The sequence below is a fragment of the Brassica oleracea genome, chromosome C2 (assembly GCF_000695525.1).
Source record: "Brassica oleracea var. oleracea cultivar TO1000 chromosome C2, BOL, whole genome shotgun sequence".
NCBI classification, from domain to species: Eukaryota; Viridiplantae; Streptophyta; class Magnoliopsida; order Brassicales; family Brassicaceae; genus Brassica; species Brassica oleracea.
Genome location: NC_027749.1, coordinates 49,262,597 through 49,282,818, shown reverse-complemented (window position 1 = coordinate 49,282,818; position 20,222 = coordinate 49,262,597). Strand labels below are relative to the sequence as shown.

General features: G+C 37.7%; 4 protein-coding genes across 6 annotated transcripts; all 4 read right to left on the bottom strand.

Moving 5' to 3' along the window:
- Positions 1-2,186: 2,186 nt before the first annotated feature.
- Positions 2,187-5,013, bottom strand: LOC106323105 (putative hydrolase YtaP; the record flags this gene model as incomplete). The annotated part of the gene is made up of 10 exons (XM_013761274.1): positions 2,187-2,294; positions 2,388-2,485; positions 2,578-2,661; positions 3,597-3,659; positions 3,812-3,881; positions 4,036-4,112; positions 4,194-4,278; positions 4,556-4,609; positions 4,703-4,789; positions 4,876-5,013. Coding segments are annotated over 10 exons (864 nt in total), but the record flags the coding sequence as incomplete, so codon positions are not given.
- A 2,555-nt stretch (positions 5,014-7,568) lies between these two features.
- Positions 7,569-10,534, bottom strand: LOC106327245 (putative hydrolase YtaP). The gene is made up of 14 exons (XM_013765349.1): positions 10,299-10,534; positions 10,095-10,226; positions 9,869-9,939; positions 9,694-9,774; positions 9,485-9,613; positions 9,312-9,398; positions 9,172-9,225; positions 8,819-8,909; positions 8,654-8,724; positions 8,437-8,506; positions 8,298-8,350; positions 8,135-8,228; positions 7,953-8,050; positions 7,569-7,871 (listed from the first exon to the last, which is right to left on the bottom strand). The coding sequence occupies exons 1-14, from the start codon at positions 10,375-10,377 to the stop codon at positions 7,764-7,766; spliced, it is 1,218 nt and encodes a 405-aa protein (XP_013620803.1). The 5' UTR covers positions 10,378-10,534; the 3' UTR covers positions 7,569-7,763.
- A 1,078-nt stretch (positions 10,535-11,612) lies between these two features.
- On the bottom strand, positions 11,613-13,912 carry LOC106327244 (protein tesmin/TSO1-like CXC 7). 2 transcript variants are annotated; one of them, XM_013765347.1, is made up of 8 exons: positions 13,609-13,912; positions 13,345-13,461; positions 13,102-13,261; positions 12,623-12,913; positions 12,425-12,519; positions 12,236-12,330; positions 11,912-12,151; positions 11,613-11,833 (listed from the first exon to the last, which is right to left on the bottom strand). In XM_013765347.1, exons 1-8 carry the CDS (start codon positions 13,869-13,871, stop codon positions 11,742-11,744), a joined length of 1,353 nt encoding a protein of 450 aa, XP_013620801.1. In that variant the 5' UTR covers positions 13,872-13,912; the 3' UTR covers positions 11,613-11,741. The 2 variants fall into 2 exon arrangements, with proteins under 2 accessions (XP_013620801.1, XP_013620800.1); XM_013765346.1 differs by having other exon boundaries at positions 11,912-12,330.
- Positions 13,913-14,675: 763 nt separating this feature from the next.
- Positions 14,676-18,328, bottom strand: LOC106327242 (small RNA degrading nuclease 5-like). 2 transcript variants are annotated; one of them, XM_013765344.1, is made up of 13 exons: positions 18,072-18,328; positions 17,937-17,987; positions 17,796-17,861; positions 17,151-17,290; positions 16,947-17,050; positions 16,759-16,878; positions 16,601-16,671; positions 16,446-16,505; positions 16,313-16,368; positions 16,173-16,233; positions 15,801-16,068; positions 15,098-15,575; positions 14,676-15,002 (listed from the first exon to the last, which is right to left on the bottom strand). In XM_013765344.1, exons 1-13 carry the CDS (start codon positions 18,180-18,182, stop codon positions 14,876-14,878), a joined length of 1,713 nt encoding a protein of 570 aa, XP_013620798.1. In that variant the 5' UTR covers positions 18,183-18,328; the 3' UTR covers positions 14,676-14,875. The 2 variants fall into 2 exon arrangements, with proteins under 2 accessions (XP_013620798.1, XP_013620799.1); XM_013765345.1 differs by having other exon boundaries at positions 17,157-17,290.
- Positions 18,329-20,222: the final 1,894 nt, after the last annotated feature.

Genomic DNA, 20,222 nt, shown 5'->3' with positions numbered 1-20,222 from the left:
TGTGAGATTTATAGAGTTCTCATCTCTGGTTGTGTTTGTGTGTGAAACAACTCCAATGGAGAGAGATAAGGATTTGTTTATGGCGATTTAATAGAGGGATTAAGGAGACAGATTATATGAGTATGAGAGACTAAGAACAAGAACAAGAGACTTAGAGACTGAGAGATTAGTAACCAGAATATGAAGGAGAAGGGTTTCCCCCTAACTCACTTAAGTGTTTACAATCACATATACAAGGCTTTTATATGCCTTTACATTACACTCATAAACCCTACATCCTAAGGCTGTAAATAAATGATAGATTGAATGGCTAGGATGAGAGTAGACTGGTCTTGACGCTAGCTGGAAAGTGTGGTCGTGCCTTGACTGAATGGAAGGTGGGATTGATCCGTTTTTGAATGAAAGGCTAAGATGGACTCGTGTGGAAAGGTGGCTGGAAAGGTAAAGTGCTTTTCTCTTTCCAGCCTGTCTCTTGGACCACTCTGATCCTAAGGGATATTCCCTTTGTTTCCTGTAGCTCCCAACGGTCCTCATAGCCAAGATAAGCACGCCCAGACTTTGCACTTCTTCAACATTGCTTAAACCGGATGTGTGGGCGAGATGATTGGCAGTACGGTCGATGGTACGGACCTCCTGTCCGTACCACTCGCCCTATATTTGCCCAACACTCTTTCTCACTTCTTTGGTCGATCCACCATCTCTTTTGGTTCACCCTTGGCCGTACCAGGCCGTACAAGGCCGCCCTATAATTGCACCTTGGACCATCTTCTCTCTAACTCCTCCAAAGCCTTCACATGATCAGTCTAAGTCTTTCCTAGACTTATCTTCACAAGATAACTACTTCAGAACACCTCTGAAGCTTGATTGAACTCTTCTTGACATCTTCTAGAGCTTGCCCTATTATTGTACAAGCTCCATCTTCTCTTCAGTTCAACAAGATGGTCCCTGAAGGATGACAAGATCAGCTTTTCTTGTTCTACGTAAACCTCCAAGCTTGTCTCATTTTCTTCTTTCTCTTGGCTTGTTCTCACTCGGGCCGATGTCTCTTTCCCTGATATGTTCACATGTTCATCATCACACATCAATGCAAGTGTTGCTGGACACATTGGTTTCTCGTCCATTCTAACAGCATCAAGGACACAATCTGGGGAGTCATTGATCAGTTAGCTTGGTTAATTTGGTTCAGATTTTGGTTAAGATTGGTATAGTTTGGCTAATTTTTTTGTTTGTTGAGAAAACCGAATTAACCGGTTACCGAAAAATGAACTGAAAACCGCGGTTTGGCAGGTTCGGTTAATAACATCATGCTTAACTAAAAGTGTCTCACTACTTTTTTTCTTTGACATATACAAGTAGAACCTTTATAAATTAATAATTTATAAATTAACAATCTCTATAAATTAATAAATTTCACTGGTCCCAACTTGGACCGGTTCAAAATTTGACACAAATCAATAAAATAATAAAAAATAATTTTTAAAAATTATATGTAAATATATGGTCCCATTAAAATTATAAATTAATAATTTATATGTATACATATTTTATATAAGTAAGAGCCTATTATTATATTGTTTGTTTTATATTCACAATTGAATTATCTTTATATTTACTTAATACTTAATATATTTTTGATGAGATTTAGTAATATTAGATTTAAAACCACATTTAAGTTCTATGCAATATATATTATATACACCACATAATTTAATAAAATTAATATAAATATCAAATTTCAAAAAATAACAACTAATGTCTTATACACTAAAATCAAATTAATTTTCTTATCTTAGAATAAATATACTTTAAAATAAAAAATCTAAATAAGAAAACTTTTTTAAATTAATATCTCTATAAATTAATAAAATTTTAAAGTCTCAGCGTTATTAAATTATAAAGGTTTTACTATATGATAAGAATCCAACTGTTTGGTGTTTCAAAAGAAAAAAATCCAACTGTAATAAACGACATGGACCGCATCAAGCTGGAATGAAAGATTTTGCCTGTGCTACCTTCACCTCTCTACTGAATTGATATGCATTTCATGTTTTTATTTAACCATACATATACTTGGAGCCAAAGTTTTGAGATGTCTTTTTTTTTGTTCAAAGTTTTGACATGGCTTGAACATGCATCTATTGGTTACAATTTTATTTTGCTGCGACATATGGTCATGTGCCCCAGTTTTACTTAGAAGTCATGTTTCCTTGTTTAAGGAACTTGTCAAACCAGTCTGATGATTCTTTGATCATAAAACTGGTCACTGTGTGTCCAACTCCCTTTTCTGCCACGAACTGCTCTCTCGAACCAGACACCAAAACACTTATCAGATCACTGTATCTGGTTACATTATAACTATAGACTGAAGGATTAGATCAGTGATGTACCTTGAAGTTTCTAGGAGATGCAGTTTTCTTATAAGCTTTCTTAGCTCTCTTCAACGGAACCACTAGTCCACCAAGAGGACAGCGAGGATCCTTAGCGCCTGCAAATGGAATCCGGCGAAGCATGTAAGTATTTTTGTTCTTTGTGTGTCGGTAGATAATGAGCCATACTGTAGTAAGACTGTGCTCTCACCCTTAAGGAGGTAAAGAGGGCGTGGAGCGGTGACTGGTACCGAGTAGGCTGCATCAAACTGAGAGACTAGACCAGGAGCTGTTTAATTTTAATGTAAACAATTACAAACCAATCACTTGAGTCGCATTGTTATAGTGACTTGTGATATAACAAACTAAGTCCCAGATTGGAGAATTAGACAAAAAGAGTCTAATAAATAAAGAGTTGTCCAACTCTAATAGTACGAGGCCTTTTGGGAAGAAAACCAAAAGTAAATCCATGCGGGCTTGCCTCTAAGGCCCAAAGTGGACAATATCGTACTAATCAGATAATAGAGAGTTGGACATGGGTTTAACAATCCCAACAATTGGTATCAGAGCGGTTGACGAGAAATCTGCAAGAAGACCAAAATACCCTTCGAGTAGGAACGGGACCCATCGAGTTAGGATTGGGAGGTGTGTGTGGCAGAGATCAAGTCAAAAGATCCTGGAAGTCAGTTGTGGGACACGAGATGAATGTGATCCTTAGTTTGAAGGGGAGAATGTGATATAACAAACTAAGTCCGACATTGGAGAATTGGACAAAAAGAGTCTAATATATAAAAAGCTGTCCAACTCTAATAGTACGAGGCTTTTTGGGAAGGAAACCAAAAAATAAAACCATGCGGGCTTGCGTATATCAGAGCGGTTGGCGAGAAATCTGCAAGAACACCAAAATACCCTTCGAATAGGAACGGGACCCATCGAGTTAGGATTGGGAGGTGTGTGTGGCAGAGATCAAGTCAAAAGATCCTGGAAGTCAGTTGTGGGACACGAGATGAATGTGATCCTTAGTTTGAAGGGGAGAATGTGATATAACAAACTAAGTCCGACATTGGAGAATTGGACAAAAAGAGTCTAATATATAAAAAGCTGTCCAACTCTAATAGTACGAGGCTTTTTGGGAAGGAAACCAAAAAATAAAACCATGCGGGCTTGCGTAAGGCCCAAAATGGACAATATCGTACTAATAAGATAACAGAGAGTCCAACATGACTGTTATGCTTCTTACCTTCTCGACCACTTCTTTGTCGATTTCGTTCTTTCCCATGTCAATCCTTGCTTCTGAAACCATAAAATAAAATTAAAAGAATTGAAATCCTTATACTTAATAACCTTAATTCATATCTAAGGACTGAGACACGGCCTAGACTCCTACGGGAGGCAGCAGTGGGGAATTTTCGGCAATGGGCGAAAGCCTTTATTCAGAGTGTGACCTTCAAATACATGTTTTAAACTGTCGACTCTTGCTTGCCAAGCATCATTGTCTATCGCCCATCTAAATCCCTGACCAACATGCAAATATTTTTATAAACTTGAAGAATCTTCTCAAGTAGAAAACCATCCTCTTACAAATCAGTATAGTCCACGTAGTTGCGGCGATGCTTATAAGTATTTGGTTAAGAGAAAAGAAAACATCAACCAAGGATAACTTGGGCACCTGAACACCGATCAAAGGGGCAGCTACTGAATAGCGGGTGTCAACTGCAGCAGCAAACCAAGCATGCATTCCTGTATTTGATTTCAAAATGAGCAGTTAGTAATGTATTAATACCAAAAGCTACAACTCATGGTACTTTCTTTTGTGACTGACCTCCTAGGAAATACCGGTGATTCCTATCCTTTGTGGATCTATATCTTTCCTCTGAGTGAGATATTCAGCTAGTTTGATCAAATCCCAGACCTGAAAAACAAAAACATCAACATCAATAATTAGATGCAATAATAATGTTTTACCAGAGTCGGTCCTGAGATTTAATCCTGAAATTTAAGAGACTATTAACATTTTGGTGATAATCTTAATAATTATTTTTACAACCTGAGACCATAAAACGTATGTATATTAGTTTTTCAAAGTTTTGGAGATAGTATATATGATTAGGCTATGCCACCGGTCATGAGTCTTACATTCTAAAGTGAAACAAAAAAAAAATGGAGCAAAATGGGAGTAATGTTCTTACAGTATCAAAGATAAAAGGCATTGTGTCTCCTTTTTTCCAAGATGAAATAAGAGCCTGCATTGAAATATACACCAAAACCACAATGTTAGATCTCAAAAGACTAAAGAATGATCACTAGTTGATGATGAATCATAAACAATGACTTACATCTTGATAGGCGGTTTTGGAGTCAGCTCTTTCCCCATGGTAGCGAGAGTCTAAACCAATGGCTACATATCCCCGTGAAGCATATGCCTTAAGAAGCAAACCAAGCAACTTGTTTCAACTTTAAGTATATAAGAAATCAAAAAGTACAAGTTAAAATGTTATTTTGATTTTACCTCAAGCCATGGCCTTAACCATTCTTTGTTTGCCCTTGTGCCATGCATAAACACAACAGCTGGTCTTCTTTCTTCACTCTTCTTCTTCAAGCTTAAAATAAGCAAAGGCAATCTTCCTTGCTCTCCAGCCTTGTTCCACTACAGAAACAAGATCTTAGGACATAGAAAAATTATCAGAAAGAGAAAGGGGAAATAAATTAATGAATGTTAAGGTAGCTTAAGCTTCAATGTAACTATCTCAGGCGTGGAATGTGTATGGAGTGCTCAACTTCTTGCAAGCACTTGTGGAGAAGTCTAACATCGTCAATATTCTGGAGCAAGAGAAGGAAGGTCTTGAGCAGTTCACTGCCACTGATGGGTATGATTTCAGTGGTGGAAGCAACGTGTTGAAGGTCCCTGGTTACTTCAGCATCGTTGGTCTGTTGCGTGTTCATTCCCTGCTGGGAGATTACCATTCTGGTTTGAAATGGTTGCAGCCTATTGATATTACTCAGCAAGGTGTTTACACCAGTGTCATTGGATGCCATATTGCAACTATATATCACTATGGATTTGCCAACCTTATGTTGCCAAGGTACACTTTTATTCAATGTTCAAGAAATTGCTAGGCGGTAGTTATGCGCTTTATATTGATCAGGCAGGTGGCTAGACTGATTTAAAAAAAATCATTCTAGAAAAATTGTTTCATCTAGGTCTGATTTGCAAACTAGACCGATTAAAATTGGTTCTAGAAAAATCATTTCGTCTAGGTCTGATTCACAGACCGATTTTTAGAACACTGATTTTATTTAACATTTTCTCATTAGGTGCATGTTTGTAATTATATTATGATTGGGGCAAAACTGTGGCAGGTATATAGATGCGGTTCGTGAATTCAACAACATTCTCCTCTACATCTACAAGACAAAGCAGTACCACCAAAAGTCACTGCAGTATGAGCAATTACTGAAGAAGAACGAGAAAATGTATGCATTACTTGCGGTCTGTATCTCTTTCTGCCCGCAGACAAAACTTGTTGACGAGTCTGTCAACTCTCAGTTGCGAGAGAAGTATGGTGAGAAGATGATGAGGATGCAGAGGTTTAACGATGAGGCATTTGGTGTTTATGATGAGCTCTTCTTTTATGCGTGCCCCAAGTCTATCACCCCTTCTGCACCAAGTTTGAGGAGCCTCTTGTCAATTACAATCAGGTACTAACTAAAGTTTAATGACTATGAGGAGTTAACTAAAGTTTAATGACTATGAGGAGTTGTGTGTTCTTAAGAGTTTTAACTTTTTTGGCGGTGGCGTCTCTCAGGATGCATACAGGCTTCAGCTGAAGATGTTCCTTTATGAGGTGAAGCAGCAGCAGCTGTTGTCAGGAGTGAGGACGTTCCTTAAAGTCTACTCCTCCATTTCTCTTGGTAAGCTCGCAAACTACATGGAAGTTGATGAACCAACTCTAAGGTGAGGAACCATGTGCATATATATTTTACTAAAAGTGGGTTTGGTTAGCTTGGAATTCTCGGTTAGTTGGTTCTGCTAAACTCGAAAAAATTTCGTTAGTTCGTTTCAAAATTTCTACCAAATTTTTTGGAATTCGGTTAAATTTCAGTTTAAATTTGTTAAAAAATTTGGTTAAGGTAGATTATTTCTGGTTAGTTCGGTTCAGAGTTTTGTTTAGGATGATATAGTTCAGTTATTTTTTTTCGAGAAACCGAATTAATCGATACCAAACAGAACTGAAAGCTGAATTTTTTTTAATTGCCAAATCAATCCAAACCTCCTAACCGATTTGAACCGAAAAGCGAACATTTTGGTTCGGTTTGACAGGTTCGGTTAATAACCGCATGCCTAACTAAAAGTGTCTCAGCAATGTGTTTTTATTTGTCTTTGACATGTACTAATTAAAATGCAGGACCATATTGTTGACATACAAGCACAAGACTCATTCAGTTGGTTCTGATGGGAAGATCATCTCCAATGCAGACATTGATTTCGACATAAATGATGTATGTTTTTCCTACTCTTTCCATATCTCAAGTTCATTAGTGCTTTTGGTTTCAGAAGTAAATCTAAAGATGGTGAAAAACTGCAGGACATGATGGACGTTGTTGAAACAAAACCCACAAAACAGTACGGCGATTTCTTCTTGCGGCAGATTGCAAAGGTATGCACAAACATCCATACTTAATGACATGATAAGAATCTAACTGTTTTTTTTGTTCTCGTTGTGAAGCTTGAAGGTGTGATAAACGACATGGACCGCATCAAGCTGGAATGAAAGATTTTGTCTGTGCTACCTTTGTAGACATAACTGAGAAGGTGAAGAAGATATGGAAGCCAAAAGAGAGAACAGAGTCTGAAACAGAGGAAAAGAACAGAGCATTGAGATTAAGTGAAAGTCTGGAAATACACAAAGCTCCATGGGCTGAGACAAGCTTCACAAGACACGGAGTGGGCTTAAGTCAAACAGAAACGAAGCCCATCCAGACACTGAAACCGCCAACGGTGACTTTGAAGAGTGAAGTCAAGAAGAGAGAAAAGGACAAAGCTTGTGGTCCTGCATTGTACGGTTCTGAACCTTGTCCAATGACACTAAGGAATCGCTATCATGCACTGGAATCCAATGAAGGAGAGGACCCCTAATTGACAGCAAGGAGTACTCTAGGGTTTCATCATTTAGTATAAATAGATCTCTCTACATTGTAACAGAACTTAAGCAAAATCAATAAAATGAAAAGCTTCAGTTTATCTCTCTAGTTTACAGTCTTGTTATTTCTTACAACCTTCACCTCTCTGCTTAATTGATATGCATGTCATAACCAAAGTTTTGAGATGTCTCTTATGGACATGCATTTATTAGTTTACATTTTTATTGATGTTACATATGGTCTTGTGCCTTAGTTTTAATGAGAAGTCATGTTTTCTTTTTTAAGGAACTTGTCAAACCAATCTGATGATTCTTTGATCATGAAACTCGTCACTGTGTGTCCAACTCCATCTTCTGCTGCGAACTGCTCTCTCAAACACCAAAAGACTTTCAGATCATTGTATCTGGTTTGCATTAGAACTATAAGATCAGATCAGTGATGTACCTTGAAGTTTCCAGGAGATGCAGTTTTGTTATAAGCCTTCTTAGCTCTCTCTAACGGAACAACTAGTCCACCAAGAGGACAGCGAGGATCCTCAGCGCCTGCAAATGATATTAATTCTAAGTAATTTTTTTTCTTTTTAAGTTGGTTAATAATGAGCCATACATAGAGTACACTGTGCTCACCGTTAAGGAGGTAAAGAGGGCGTGGTGCAATCACTGGTACCGAGTAAGGCGCATCAAACTGAGAGGCTAGGCCAGGAGCTATTCTGTCCCACACCTGTTTCATTACAAACAAATCATTCAGTCGCAATCCGTAATTATAGTCACTGTCATTCTTCTTACCTACCTTTTCTACCACTTCTTTGTCGATTTCACTCTTTCTCATATCAATCCTTGCTTCTGAAAGCATTAAAGAATATCAGAGGGACTATAAATCATCATACTTAATACTCTTAATTCATATCTATGTTTGTTCAGAATGTGACCTTCAAATACAGGTTTTAAACTGTTTACTCTTGCTTGCCAGGCATCATTGTCTATTGCCCATCTAAATCCCTGACCAACATACCTAACTTTTTATAAACTTTAAGTCTCTTCTAAATGTGAATGCATATTCAAACAGATCAGTCCAGTCCACGTAGTTGCAGTGTTGCTTATTGGTATATGGTTAAGAGAAAAGAATAGCCACGGATAAGATGGCACCTGAACACCGATCAAAGGAGCAGCCACGGAATAGCGGGTGTCAACTGCAGCAGCAAACCAAGCATGCATCCCTGTGTTTGAATTTTTTTACAATGAGGAGAGTTTAGTAATGTAGTAATACCAAAGGCTACAAATCCTGGTACTCAATTTTGTTCCATGACTGACCTCCTAGAGAAATACCGGTGATTCCTATCCTTTTCGGGTCTATATCTTCCCTCTGAGTAAGATATTCAGCTAGCTTGATCAAATCCCAGACCTGAAAAACAAAACATCAACAATAGTAGATGCAGTAATAATAATGTTTTACCAGGGGGGTCCCAAAATTTAAGAGCCTATAAACATTTTGGTGTTAATCTTGATAGCTATTTTTACAATCTGATACCATAAAAGTTATATGTATATTAGTTCTTTAAGATTTTGGAGACAGCATATATGATTAGGCTATGCCACCGGTCATGGGTCTTATTACATTCTAAAGGAACCAAAAAATGCAGCTAAAATGGAAGTAATATTCTTACAGTATCAAAGATAAATGGCATTGTGTTTCCATTTTTCCAAGACGATACGAGAGCCTGTATTGAAATTTACACCAAAACCACCATGTCAGAACTTAGTAGACTAATAAAACATCCAGATGAATGATAAACAAAGACTTTACATCTTGATAGGCAGTTTTGGAGTCAGCTCTTTCACCATGGTAGCGAGAGTCTAAACCAATGGCTACATATCCCCTTGAAGCATATGCCTTAAGAAGCAAACCAAGCAACTTGTTTCAACTTTAAGTACATAAGAAATCAAAAAGTACAAGTTAAAATGTAATATTGATTTTACTTCAAGCCATGGCCTTAACCATTCTTTGTTTGCGCTTGTGCCATGCATAAACACAACAGCTGGTCTTCTTTCTTCACTCTTCTTCTTCAAGCTTAAAATAAGCAAAGGCAATCGTCCTTGCTCTCCAGCCTTGTTCCATTACAGAAACAACATCTGAGGACATAGAAAAATTATCAGAAAGAGAAAGGGGCGTGTAATAAATAAATTACCTCAGTGTGTAAATGAATATTTTCCTCTTTAAGCATCTCTTTAAAGTTATCAATATGTTCCTTTGGACAAGACTCTAGTGCCTGGTTGGTTTGGTAATGAAGATAATGAATTTTCTTTTTATAAATATTAAATATATGTAAGCTAAAAAAAGATTGAAGAATAATAATATCTCACTGCTGTAGATGGAATAGCACTTTGAAAGATAGGATTGGCCACTGGCTTTGAACACTCAGCTACCAATGGAACTGGATGCATAAGGTTCCCAAATATTTAATCAAGTTTTGGAAGTTAATTAAGGAAGTTAATCATTAAAAAAAAGGAAGTTAATCATTTAATCTGTGGTTATGAAGAGAATTTTTTTAAAAAGAAGGTTTCTTAATAATAGAATCATTAAATGAACCTTGGCCTAATCGTCGACTAAGAAGAACTCGGAGAAACTCAGATCGAAAGTCAACAGCTTCGTGCGTTTCCATAGCTCCGGTGATTAGGAGATTGGAAACAAGAAGAAATAATAGACAGTTCTTTACAAGAACTGCAAGAGATAAAATCTACAGAGATGAGTAATGAGGAAAGATGCAAATATTAAAAGAGAAGATATTGTAACCTTTGGATAATCGTTGACATGGAAGAATGTGGAGAAACTCCGATCTGAGCTCATTGGTTTCGTTACTCAACGTTTCCATGTAGTCCGGTGATCGTTCCGAGGAAACAGATTTGGATGTTCTGTTTTTATTATGTTAGTGTGGCTAGGATGCACGCAGCACGTTCAGTGCCGAACAATTTGCTACCTACCTGCTTAAGTGCTTATTGACTTATTGTTGGTTATGGCTTTTGTCTACGTGTTTTAGTGAACGTTTTGTTTCTGTTAGTGAAGCCACTTTATTTTATACATCATCTTTCTTCTTTTTATTTATTTAACGTTTCAAAAATATATTAATTTATATGATATTTTAAAATTTTGATATAAAATTTTCTCTTTTTTATATTTTTAAAATATTTATACTCTACATTTTGTTTTGTTTAATTTTTTAAATAGCAAAAATAACTAGTGATGTTTTAATGTTCCAAAATATATATATTAAACATTTTCTTGATTTATATTCTTAATTCCAAAAACCATTTTTAATATTTATTATTGTTTAATTCTAGATATATATAGCCCGTACTTTACTCCCAACACATTTTTTATGATTATCTGTGATATTGTTAAGTAGGGTAAAATTGTCGACATAAGGAAGTCATATTCATATCTCTCTTTTTTATCCTCTTTCTTCTTGTAAAAAGAAAAGAAAAATGTATCTTTCTGCTTTTGTATAGAGGATGACAAGATGAATACACTACTATTTCTACTGGTGCATGTCCATTGTTGTATAAGACAAATTAGATTTTTGGGACTAGTGTATGTGGTGAACCATGGGATGGTGGGCTAGTGGTCTTGAGGTAGTTACTTCCACCAATACGGACCCGAGTTCGAATACCTCATGTGGCCACGGAATGCTTTACGCCCTCCCCAAGTTTAAAGTTAACGCGGCGTTGGTGCTGGATCCTTGGATAATGGATATTAGTGTCGGCTGGTTCCGGGCCAGGGGGATTAGATGGTTGGCAATCGGAAACCACGTGCGGATCACGGGTCTTCGGGCAAACGGAAACCACGTGCGGGTTACGTGTCGCCATTGAACCTCCTGTTTATAAAAAAAAAAAAAAAAAAAAAAAAAGTATGTGGTGAGTTCAAAAAAGCATAAACCTCCAAAACATGGCATATGTTGCTCATACCGAACGTAAAAGAGTTTTCAACCACTCTTTTATAAAACCTACACAAACCACAATTTTTTTTGAGGTGTTTTCGTGCTGGGTTTGTGAAAGGCACATTTATTGTATTGACAAAATCAAATGAATTGAATTTCTTACTAATCAGTAGCTAGTCAAAAAGAAGTTATATTTGACCAGAAGGAACTAGTCTGATCTTCCTATACAACTTTTAGAACAATGTCACATGATCATATGTTACAAAAAGAGTTAGATGCTAAAGTTTTGTCACAGAAGTTCCCTAAGAACCCAAACTTGAGTCTCCATGGCTCTGCTCTTCATCCTCTGGTTCCTTTCTACTCGGATCTGTGTTGGCCTTTTGGATGTTTGTTCCTGCAAAACCAAACACATCTCCTCGCTCTAAATTTATGCACAAAGGATATGATCTCTCAAGCAAAAATATCAGCTTACCATTTATGCTCCCACGGTTAAAGAGCTGCATAAGATGGTCCCTGAAGTTTGACAAGATCTGATTTTCTTGTTCTGCGTAAACCTCCGAGCTTGTGTCTGTGTCTTCTTTCTCTTGGCTTGTTCTCACTCTCACTGATGCCTCTTTCTCTGATATGGTCACAGGTTCTTCATCACACATCAATGCGCGTGTTGCTGGAGACATAAGTTTCTCGTTCATTCTACCAGCGTCAAGGACACAATCTGGAGAGTCATTCATCACATTAGCATCTCTCTGAGCTGAATCAAGTGAAGAGTCTTTCTCGGCTTTCCTCTTTTTGTCTGTACCTGACATTTTATTTGCTACCTCCATCGATTTTGAGACCAAAAGTGAGCATAGCTCTTTGGCATGGCGCAGCTGGTTAGTATCTGACTGTGAGGACCTATACAAGTCAACAACCAGACAAAACCTTAAGATGGTATCACTGTAGTTTCGAATGTCCATATCATACAGAGGAAGGATTTGATATCACTAACCTGTAACTGTAAGTAGGTGCGGTAGATCCCGATACCACTCTGTTGTTAGGGACTGCGAATAAAGAAGTGTCACCATTCCTTACAACGTAATTCACCTAGTTTGAACAAGAAACACACACACAAAGAAACTATGCATTAAACGCACAAAGTGAAGCTAAAGAGCATGAGAACCATCACATCAAACACAAAGGGGTTTACCGTCTGGTCTTGGACGTGTGGAAACGCAGATGAACCTCTATCTGCTACTGAATGTGAAGCTGCCTTGATCTTTCTTGATTGAGGAAGGTCGATGGCGAGATCAACAGTCGCATTGGTTGTCTGTTTTATATCTTGGCTTCCTTCAAAGTTCTTGCAATGTCGACATCTACAGTTCTCTGAGCACCGGGCATTGGCCTGGTAACACTCGCAGTACTTCTTAAGGCATCCTGATCTCTTGCAGTTGCACCCTCTGCTGTGCTTTCCCAGAGTCACGAGTTGGCTCACATCCTCCTACCAAGTCCATTTTCGAGGATAAATTGATAAAATGAGTACATCACAATCATCTCATGACACTTTCTTTCTTCAGCTAAACAAGTTTATAACAACAATTGATTCCGTTCAAATGCATGTGGTGTCCCATCTCCTAACTAAGTTGTAGCCAAAGTATAAAGTTAAAAGCCTTTTTTAGAGGACAAAACCTGAGGACTAGCACCAATCTTGCGCTTGAAAGCACCCGGATTACGCTCCAAGATCGCCTTGATGGCTTCCTGTCTTTCAGCCTCATTCTCCAAAGTGTTCTGACACTTCAAGCAGTTGCATCCATTGCAATACGATCCAGACGCAAAGCATTCACAATACCTATACAAAGATTACATCAACCAACCAACCAAACGTCACTAGGGATTTGACATTGACAATCTCCATCACATTGAAGCACTTACAGCTTCAAGCATCTTGAAGCTTTACACTTGCAACGCCTCTGTTTACTCGGAGTACCATCATCATCGGACTCAGCTTCCGTCTGTTGTTGCCCTCGTGGCGTCAACGGTTCTTGATTGCTGCATAAACAAATCAAAAACTCTAACTAACTCCGTTACAGAGTCTGCAGATGAACCGGTTGAATAATACACGGTTTATGCTAAACCAATTTGGTCAACTTTAATATTTCTTTAAACCAAGAAACTAATCAAAGATTCGTGACAAACCGATGAACCGGAAGTGTCTGTGGCGGCGTGGCGTCTTGCGTCGCTGATGGCTGCTTCTCGGAACTTGACGGCGGCGTATGAGGATGAGAAGGCAAGTCTTCTTCTCTCCGATCTTGCGAATCGGGAACAGGATGGGACTGTTTGATCGCACTCTCGTTAGAAGGATCCATCTTCGCCTCCGCAGCAGCCGCGGGGACGGAGGAATCTGATTGGCGCGGCGAATGGTTACGGTTAGAAACCGAATCGTGATCGGATTTCTCCATTATACAGCGGAGTGTGATGGAGCTCGTCGTCTTCGTTTTGTTTCTTCGTCTCTTGAGATCTTTTGAAATTTTTTTGAGGTTTTATGGATTTTGAGGATCGAATCCAACGGCTGAGATTAAAAGAAGTTTTATCAACGGTTACGATCGTCAGATCAACTGAGAGACCCTCCGAGTGAAACAGAGAGTCTTTACACGGTTTTATTGTCTTTACTGTTGCTCAACTCTAGTACCGGTTCGGGTTTCAGATCAAATTTCCGGGTTTTTGGGTTTAACCCAAATTGTGTATGTTCTTGGATTCGGATAGTTATAATTCAAATTCGAATACTTTTAGATATCATAACACAATAAAATATGAAATGAAGTGTTTAGCTTAAAATATTTATTTCAAATACTAATTTGAATATTTTAGTTTTTCAGGTTAGATTCGGTTAATTATACTTCAAATTCAAATATTTTTAGGTGTCATAACAAAACAACATTTGGTTAGCATATTAATTGCAGAAACTAATTCCAAATTCTACCTTTTCGATTTAGATAATACCACAATACAAGATCTACTCAGTATTTTTAAGGCATCTCCAACTTCACTCTATTTTCAACTATAAAATAGAATTTAGAGTAAAAATGCTCTAATGATACTTTATTTCTCACTCTATAATATAGTGAAAAATAAGTTTAGTCCAAATAAAAAATAACTTGTTTTTTTTTACTTCATCACTCTATTTTCTTCTCTAAAACAGAGTACCATTGGAGCAAAATCAAACTCTATTATAGAATTACTCTATTTTAGAGTAAAAAATAGAGTAAACCATTCGAAATGGTTACAGCTCATATTAGATACAAAAATTTGAGTTTCTCTGTTCAGGTTTGTTTGGATCTCAGATTTTTTACCAATACAATCAGAAAATTAAAATACTGAAATCAAGCTAACGAGAGAGTATGTTATGCTGGTTGCTCATAAAGGATACAATGCAAAAAAATTAGAGTCCACGTGTTATGCGCTTTCATTGCTTGATACCTACGAAACAGAGAGCTACTTCAGCTTGCGCTTGAAGCTCTTCAAGAACCTTCACAACTTTCTCACGGCCAAGCCCAATCTCACTCTTCTCGTCACTCAGCGTTTTCCTCACTCTTCATCACACAAGAAACAGACAGTATAGGAAACATAATCAGATTAGCTGTTTCTTTAAAAAGCTTAAAAGATATTGAAACTGAGTGATGCAAACCTGTGTACAATGGCAGTGTCTCCATGTCCGGTGCAAACTATAAACATTGCGTTAGTTGGTAATGCAGCGTGAAGGGCATGCACTCTTTCATCCATTTTCTTTAATATCTCTTTCGTTTCAGCTGAAACTTTGCTCATGGGACGTTTCTCAGGGGCTGAATCATGGCTACATGTCAGTAATGAGATCATTTTTGCTAGTCTTGGGTTTAGTTTCTCTGGATCATCCGCTCTGCTCTGGAAATGTGTGTTCAGTTCCGAGAACTGTGTCCAAACAAATTGTGACCGCCTGCTCGTTACCTCTTTCATAGCCTTTGAAAGTGCTTCATCATCATCAGATACTGGAATGGCATTTGATGACTCAGAAGCATACCGTTTCACAATGTTGATGTTGTCCACAATAGAAGTCGCTTTCCCGCTCTCATTCAAAACGTTGAGGAGTCTCTTTCTTATCATCTCCGGTGGTGAACCAAACTCAGGTCCTAAGAGGAAGCCAAGAAGATAAATCACTTCAGAGAATACAGAAGAAGAAATATTTAAACAGTAAGGTTAAGAATAGGCAGTGTTCTAAAAGTTGGTCTAGGCGGCTAATCAATTACTGATTTTTCTCAAAATCGGTCTAGGCACCAGCCTAATCAATAATCTCCTGTAAAAGGCCTAATTAACGCCTATAGATTTCTTAAATATTGAGAATATGTATCTCTTACCGTATTTTATCTTCATTAGTGCCAAATCCATGGCTGCTTTTGCATCCTCGACGCTGTCATGTCCTGATTCAGACATCTGTATCTCTCTAGCGAGAAACTTTTTCGCTAGAATCCGAAGTTTTGTTTTATAAGTCCCACCCCGTGGATGCTTGTATAGCACTGCAGTGTCAATCACCAGATCATGAGAGATCTTCATAGAAACCAAGTCATTCTCCAAAGAGTGTCCTACTAGTACTGTCTCTTTGAAAACCAGCTTTAAGAACTCTTCCTGAAACATAGCAAACAGCTCTTATTATAACATTATAACTAAACAATTACAAGTCTTCACTAACATTTATGTATATAAAAGTTAAGGGAAGGATCTCATGAAACCTGAATATCTCTAATGGTTGTTGTAACTCCTTCCATCATCTCAGCTGTTATTCCACTATACCTGCGAACCGATACCAATGCCTCTTACGATTGTAAACCAAACCAAACCAAACCAAACCAAACATATAAGCGTGGCTTACCTTGTATTGTAATCTGTGATATGATTTGTTGGCTTGACTAATTTATCTAGTAGAACCTGCACTGCCATGGCAACTTAGTAACTAGTAAAGAAGAGATCTAACAAAGTTAAAACAATAAGGAAGAAGAAGATACTTGTCCTTCTATATCAACCAGTGTCACTCTTGTCAATTCAAAACCATCCTTTGTAATACACTAGGGTGAAACATAAAGAAAGGAAAGGATCAGCTCACAAGTCATATATGCTAAAATGATTAGATCACAAAAGGCTAGAGAACATAGTTGCTTACCATCTCGCAGTCAAGAGCCAAAATTTCATGGGGGCATGATCCTGATGGTGCAGGAAGTGTGGAAACAAACTCTGCATGACAAAAGAAGATAATAATCAAACGATGTGACACAATGGCACATGATTAAGCTGCTAATCTTAAATAGCTTGAGCTCGTACCTGTCTCAAACTTGTATCCATTTTGCTCCATTTCCTTTCGACTTAGGGTGTAGTATGCAACAGGGAATGGTATATGTTTTGTGAGCTCAATGAAGGACTTCCCAGTCAGATTACATGCTTCTATAGAAAGATGTTATCATGTTAGTGTCTTACATTACGAGAAGGATTGTTACAAGATTTTCACTTACCTGGCTTAGACAGAGGTGGTTCCATTGGACCAGTAGCAGTTTTCTTCTTCTTACCCCTGCAAGTAAGTATTGTGTCGACTGTCTTCATCTCATCAACTGCACAGCTAAAAGAAGAAAAATCAAAAGATGTTATACACCAACAATAAACTAAGACAATAGTATTCAGTAATAATAAGAAAAAAAAGAGAAGAAACCAAAACTTACACCAACCTCAAAGCTAAAAGCGGTATAGGATTGCCACAACATGACTTCAAGCTAGCAAGTGCTTTGGACTGTGATAAGTACAAAGCTGCATCCAATCCAGGGAGGTAGAGCAAGACAACCTTTGGAATTAGAGGCTTATTCTGCAAAAACCATATTCTTCAAATATCACTTATACTTACACAAAAAATGAACTTTCAGAATTTCTTAACAATAAAACCGTAAAAACAACAACATATGTGTAATTACAAATACAAAGAAAAGCCAGCTCCAAGCTCAATCATCAACGCACCCAACAAACAAGTTCCAATTTTTTTGTTCATAAAACCTCAAAACATAACAAAAATATATAAAGTTCAGAAATTGTAATAATAAAACCATAAAGACATCATATGTGTAATAACACATACAAAGAAAATGCACCTCTGAGCTTAATCATCAACACATACCCAACAAAGTTCCAATCTTTTTGTTCATAAAACCTCTCACAAACTTCCCCAAAAATATATAAAGTTCAGAACTTTTAACAATAAAACTGTAAAGACAGCAAATGTGTGTTTATAATACAAAAACAAAGCCAGGTCCAAGCTCAATCATCAACACATACACAACAAGAAGTTTCAATCTTTTTGTTTTGGGGGTTCATACCTTGATGAATACCCACGAGGGCATGTAGCCTTCACCAAGAACCCATGTCACAAGTCCCTGAACATCCTGTTCAAACCCATTATCAATATTTACATTCTCATTAGTCCAAAAAAAATAGTTATAACATTTTGGAAACCTAACTTGTAAGTTCAATGTTATGTCCGGAGTGTTGAAAACGAGTTCTGGTTTCGCCTGCCAAGAGAAGACGAAGCTAAATCAGAATAACCTAATCAATCAAAATCATCTAAGAAGAAGCTTTAAGGGAAAGGTGTTTACTTCAGGTCCGTATATATCGAAGAAACCGTTGCTCTTATCACTACCCTCGGCGCTTTCTCCACCATCAAGATTATCTTCCACGGCGTCGTGCTTCCGCTTCAAAGACGACATCCTTTGACACGTGGTTACGAGAAATCACCGAGAGAGATTGACACAAAGCACTTCCGTTCGTCGCCTGACACCGTGGACGCCCTTTCTCACAGCCGCCGGACCAATCTTGAAGGGTTTTAACTTTTAACATTGGTCGGTTCGTAAAATACCGAATTAACCTTTATTTTCTTAATAACCACCCTTGTTTAAAAAATAGGAGAAATTAGGAGCTACACCAACGAAGTATAGCGTATTTAGCAACCTGCCAAACGACACTGTTTTGAAATTTTCGTCAAATGTTTAAGACATTTATACCCCTATAAGCCTTCCACGTAAAGTAACCGTTCTGTAGCCAAAATCTTACGGGGGCGATTTTGAGATCTTTGACGTGGATTCGGAAAGATTTTATAGTCACTGGATTTTAGTGTTTAGGGTTTAGGGTTTAGGTATATAATTTTGAGCATAAGGTTGTAAAATGAAGGGTATAGGGTTGTATGTTGAGGGTTTACGGTTCAGGGTTTAGGGTTTAGGGTTTATGGTTTAGAGTTTAGAGTTTAGGGCTTACTTTTATGTGTCGAATTTGTGGAACTAGCTGGCCAATATAAGTATCGGTCGAGTTACGATAAATATTATTCGTACAATATATTTATTAGATTCGAGGGCGTCCATGTTAGTAACATAAGCGGCAAGGGTATATGATTTATGGTTTAGGGTTTAGGGATTAGGGTTTAGGGTATATAAATTTCAGCATAAGGTTGTAAAATGAAGGGTATAGGGTTGTACGTTGAGGGTTTACGGTTCAGGGTTTAGGGTTTATGGTTAAAGGTATTAAGTTTACTTTTACATGTTGAACTTATGGAACTAACTGGCCAATATAAGTATTGGTCGAGCTACAATAAACATTATCCGTAAAATATATTTATTATATTTGATGGCGTCCATGTTAGCAACACAAGGGGCGAGGGTATATGATTTATGCTTTATGATTTATGATTTAGGGTTTAGGGATTAGTTGTAGGATTGAAGGTTTAGGGTTTAAGGTTTAGGGTTTAAGGTTTAGGGTTTAGGTATATAATTTTAAGCATAAGGTGGTAAAATGAAGAGTATAGGGTTGTATGTTCAGGGTTTACGGTTCATGGTTTAGGGTTTATGGTTAACGGTATTGGGTTTACTTTTACATGTCGAGTTTATGGAACTACCTGGCCAATATAAGTATTGGTCGAGCTACCATAAACATTATCCGTAAAATATTTGATATGACGGCGTTCATGTTAGCAACATAAGGGGCGAGGGTATAGGGATTACTTGTAGGGTTTAGGGTTTACGGTTAAGGGTTTAGGGTTTAGGGTTTACGGTTAAGGGTTTAGGGTTTAGTGTTTAGGGTTTATGGTTTGGGTTTGGGTTTAGGGTTTAGGGTTTAGGTATATAATTTAGAACATAAGGTTGTAAAATGAAGGGTATAGGGTTGTATGTTGAGGGTTTACAGTTCAGGGTTCATGGTTAACGGTATTAGGTTTACTTTTTTTACATGTCGAGTTTATGGAACTAGCTGGTCAATATAAGTATTGGTCGAGCTACCATAAACATTATCCGTAAACTATATTTATTAGATATGAGGGCGTCCATGTTAGCAACACAAGGGGCAAGGGTATATGATTTAGGGTTAAGAGATTAGTTGTAGGGTTTATGATTCAGGGTTTAGGATTTAGGGTTTAGGTCTTATGTGACATGAAATGATTCGTGTTAGCACTACAGTTAGTCATGCTGAGGTGGTTCAAGATGGGAGCTCATCTGAGGATGACAATTTGGATGAGGATAACGCCGTGACGAAATCTATCAGCCCTGGACATGCCCCGACACCGATGCTGCAGGAACGTGCGGTGGTGGACAAGGTCGTTAGTGCATGTATTAGTGGGGGAGACGAGGGAGATGGTGTTGCTGGAAGTGACGACATTCAACCTGAGACCGAGGAGTTTGGTCTTGGTTGTAGGAAGAGTAAACGGCAGAAAAAAACCCCCAAGTCTCTACTAGGAAATTATGAATGTGACAAACGGTTTCTCA

What these genes read in the sequence shown, in the direction of transcription:
- LOC106327245 (XM_013765349.1), bottom strand. Translation starts at nt 10,377, where the DNA reads ATGGAAACGTTGAGTAACGAAACCAATGAGCTCAGATCGGAGTTTCTC. An exon ending in ATGTCAACGATTATCCAAAG is followed by an intron (nt 10,227 to 10,298) that starts GTTACAATATCT and finishes TATCTCTTGCAG; the next exon opens with TTCTTGTAAAGAACTGTCTA. An exon ending in TTTAAAACCTGTATTTGAAG is followed by an intron (nt 8,351 to 8,436) that starts GTCACATTCTGA and finishes TAATGCTTTCAG; the next exon opens with AAGCAAGGATTGATATGAGA.
- LOC106327244 (XM_013765346.1), bottom strand. Translation starts at nt 13,871, where the DNA reads ATGGAGAAATCCGATCACGATTCGGTTTCTAACCGTAACCATTCGCCG. An exon ending in AGATTGGTGCTAGTCCTCAG is followed by an intron (nt 12,914 to 13,101) that starts GTTTTGTCCTCT and finishes TGGACTTGGTAG; the next exon opens with GAGGATGTGAGCCAACTCGT. An exon ending in TAACCGTGGGAGCATAAATG is followed by an intron (nt 11,834 to 11,911) that starts GTAAGCTGATAT and finishes TTGGTTTTGCAG; the next exon opens with GAACAAACATCCAAAAGGCC.
- LOC106327242 (XM_013765344.1), bottom strand. Translation starts at nt 18,182, where the DNA reads ATGTCGTCTTTGAAGCGGAAGCACGACGCCGTGGAAGATAATCTTGAT. An exon ending in TCGATATATACGGACCTGAA is followed by an intron (nt 17,988 to 18,071) that starts GTAAACACCTTT and finishes TTCTCTTGGCAG; the next exon opens with GCGAAACCAGAACTCGTTTT. An exon ending in GACACTGCCATTGTACACAG is followed by an intron (nt 15,003 to 15,097) that starts GTTTGCATCACT and finishes TGTGTGATGAAG; the next exon opens with AGTGAGGAAAACGCTGAGTG.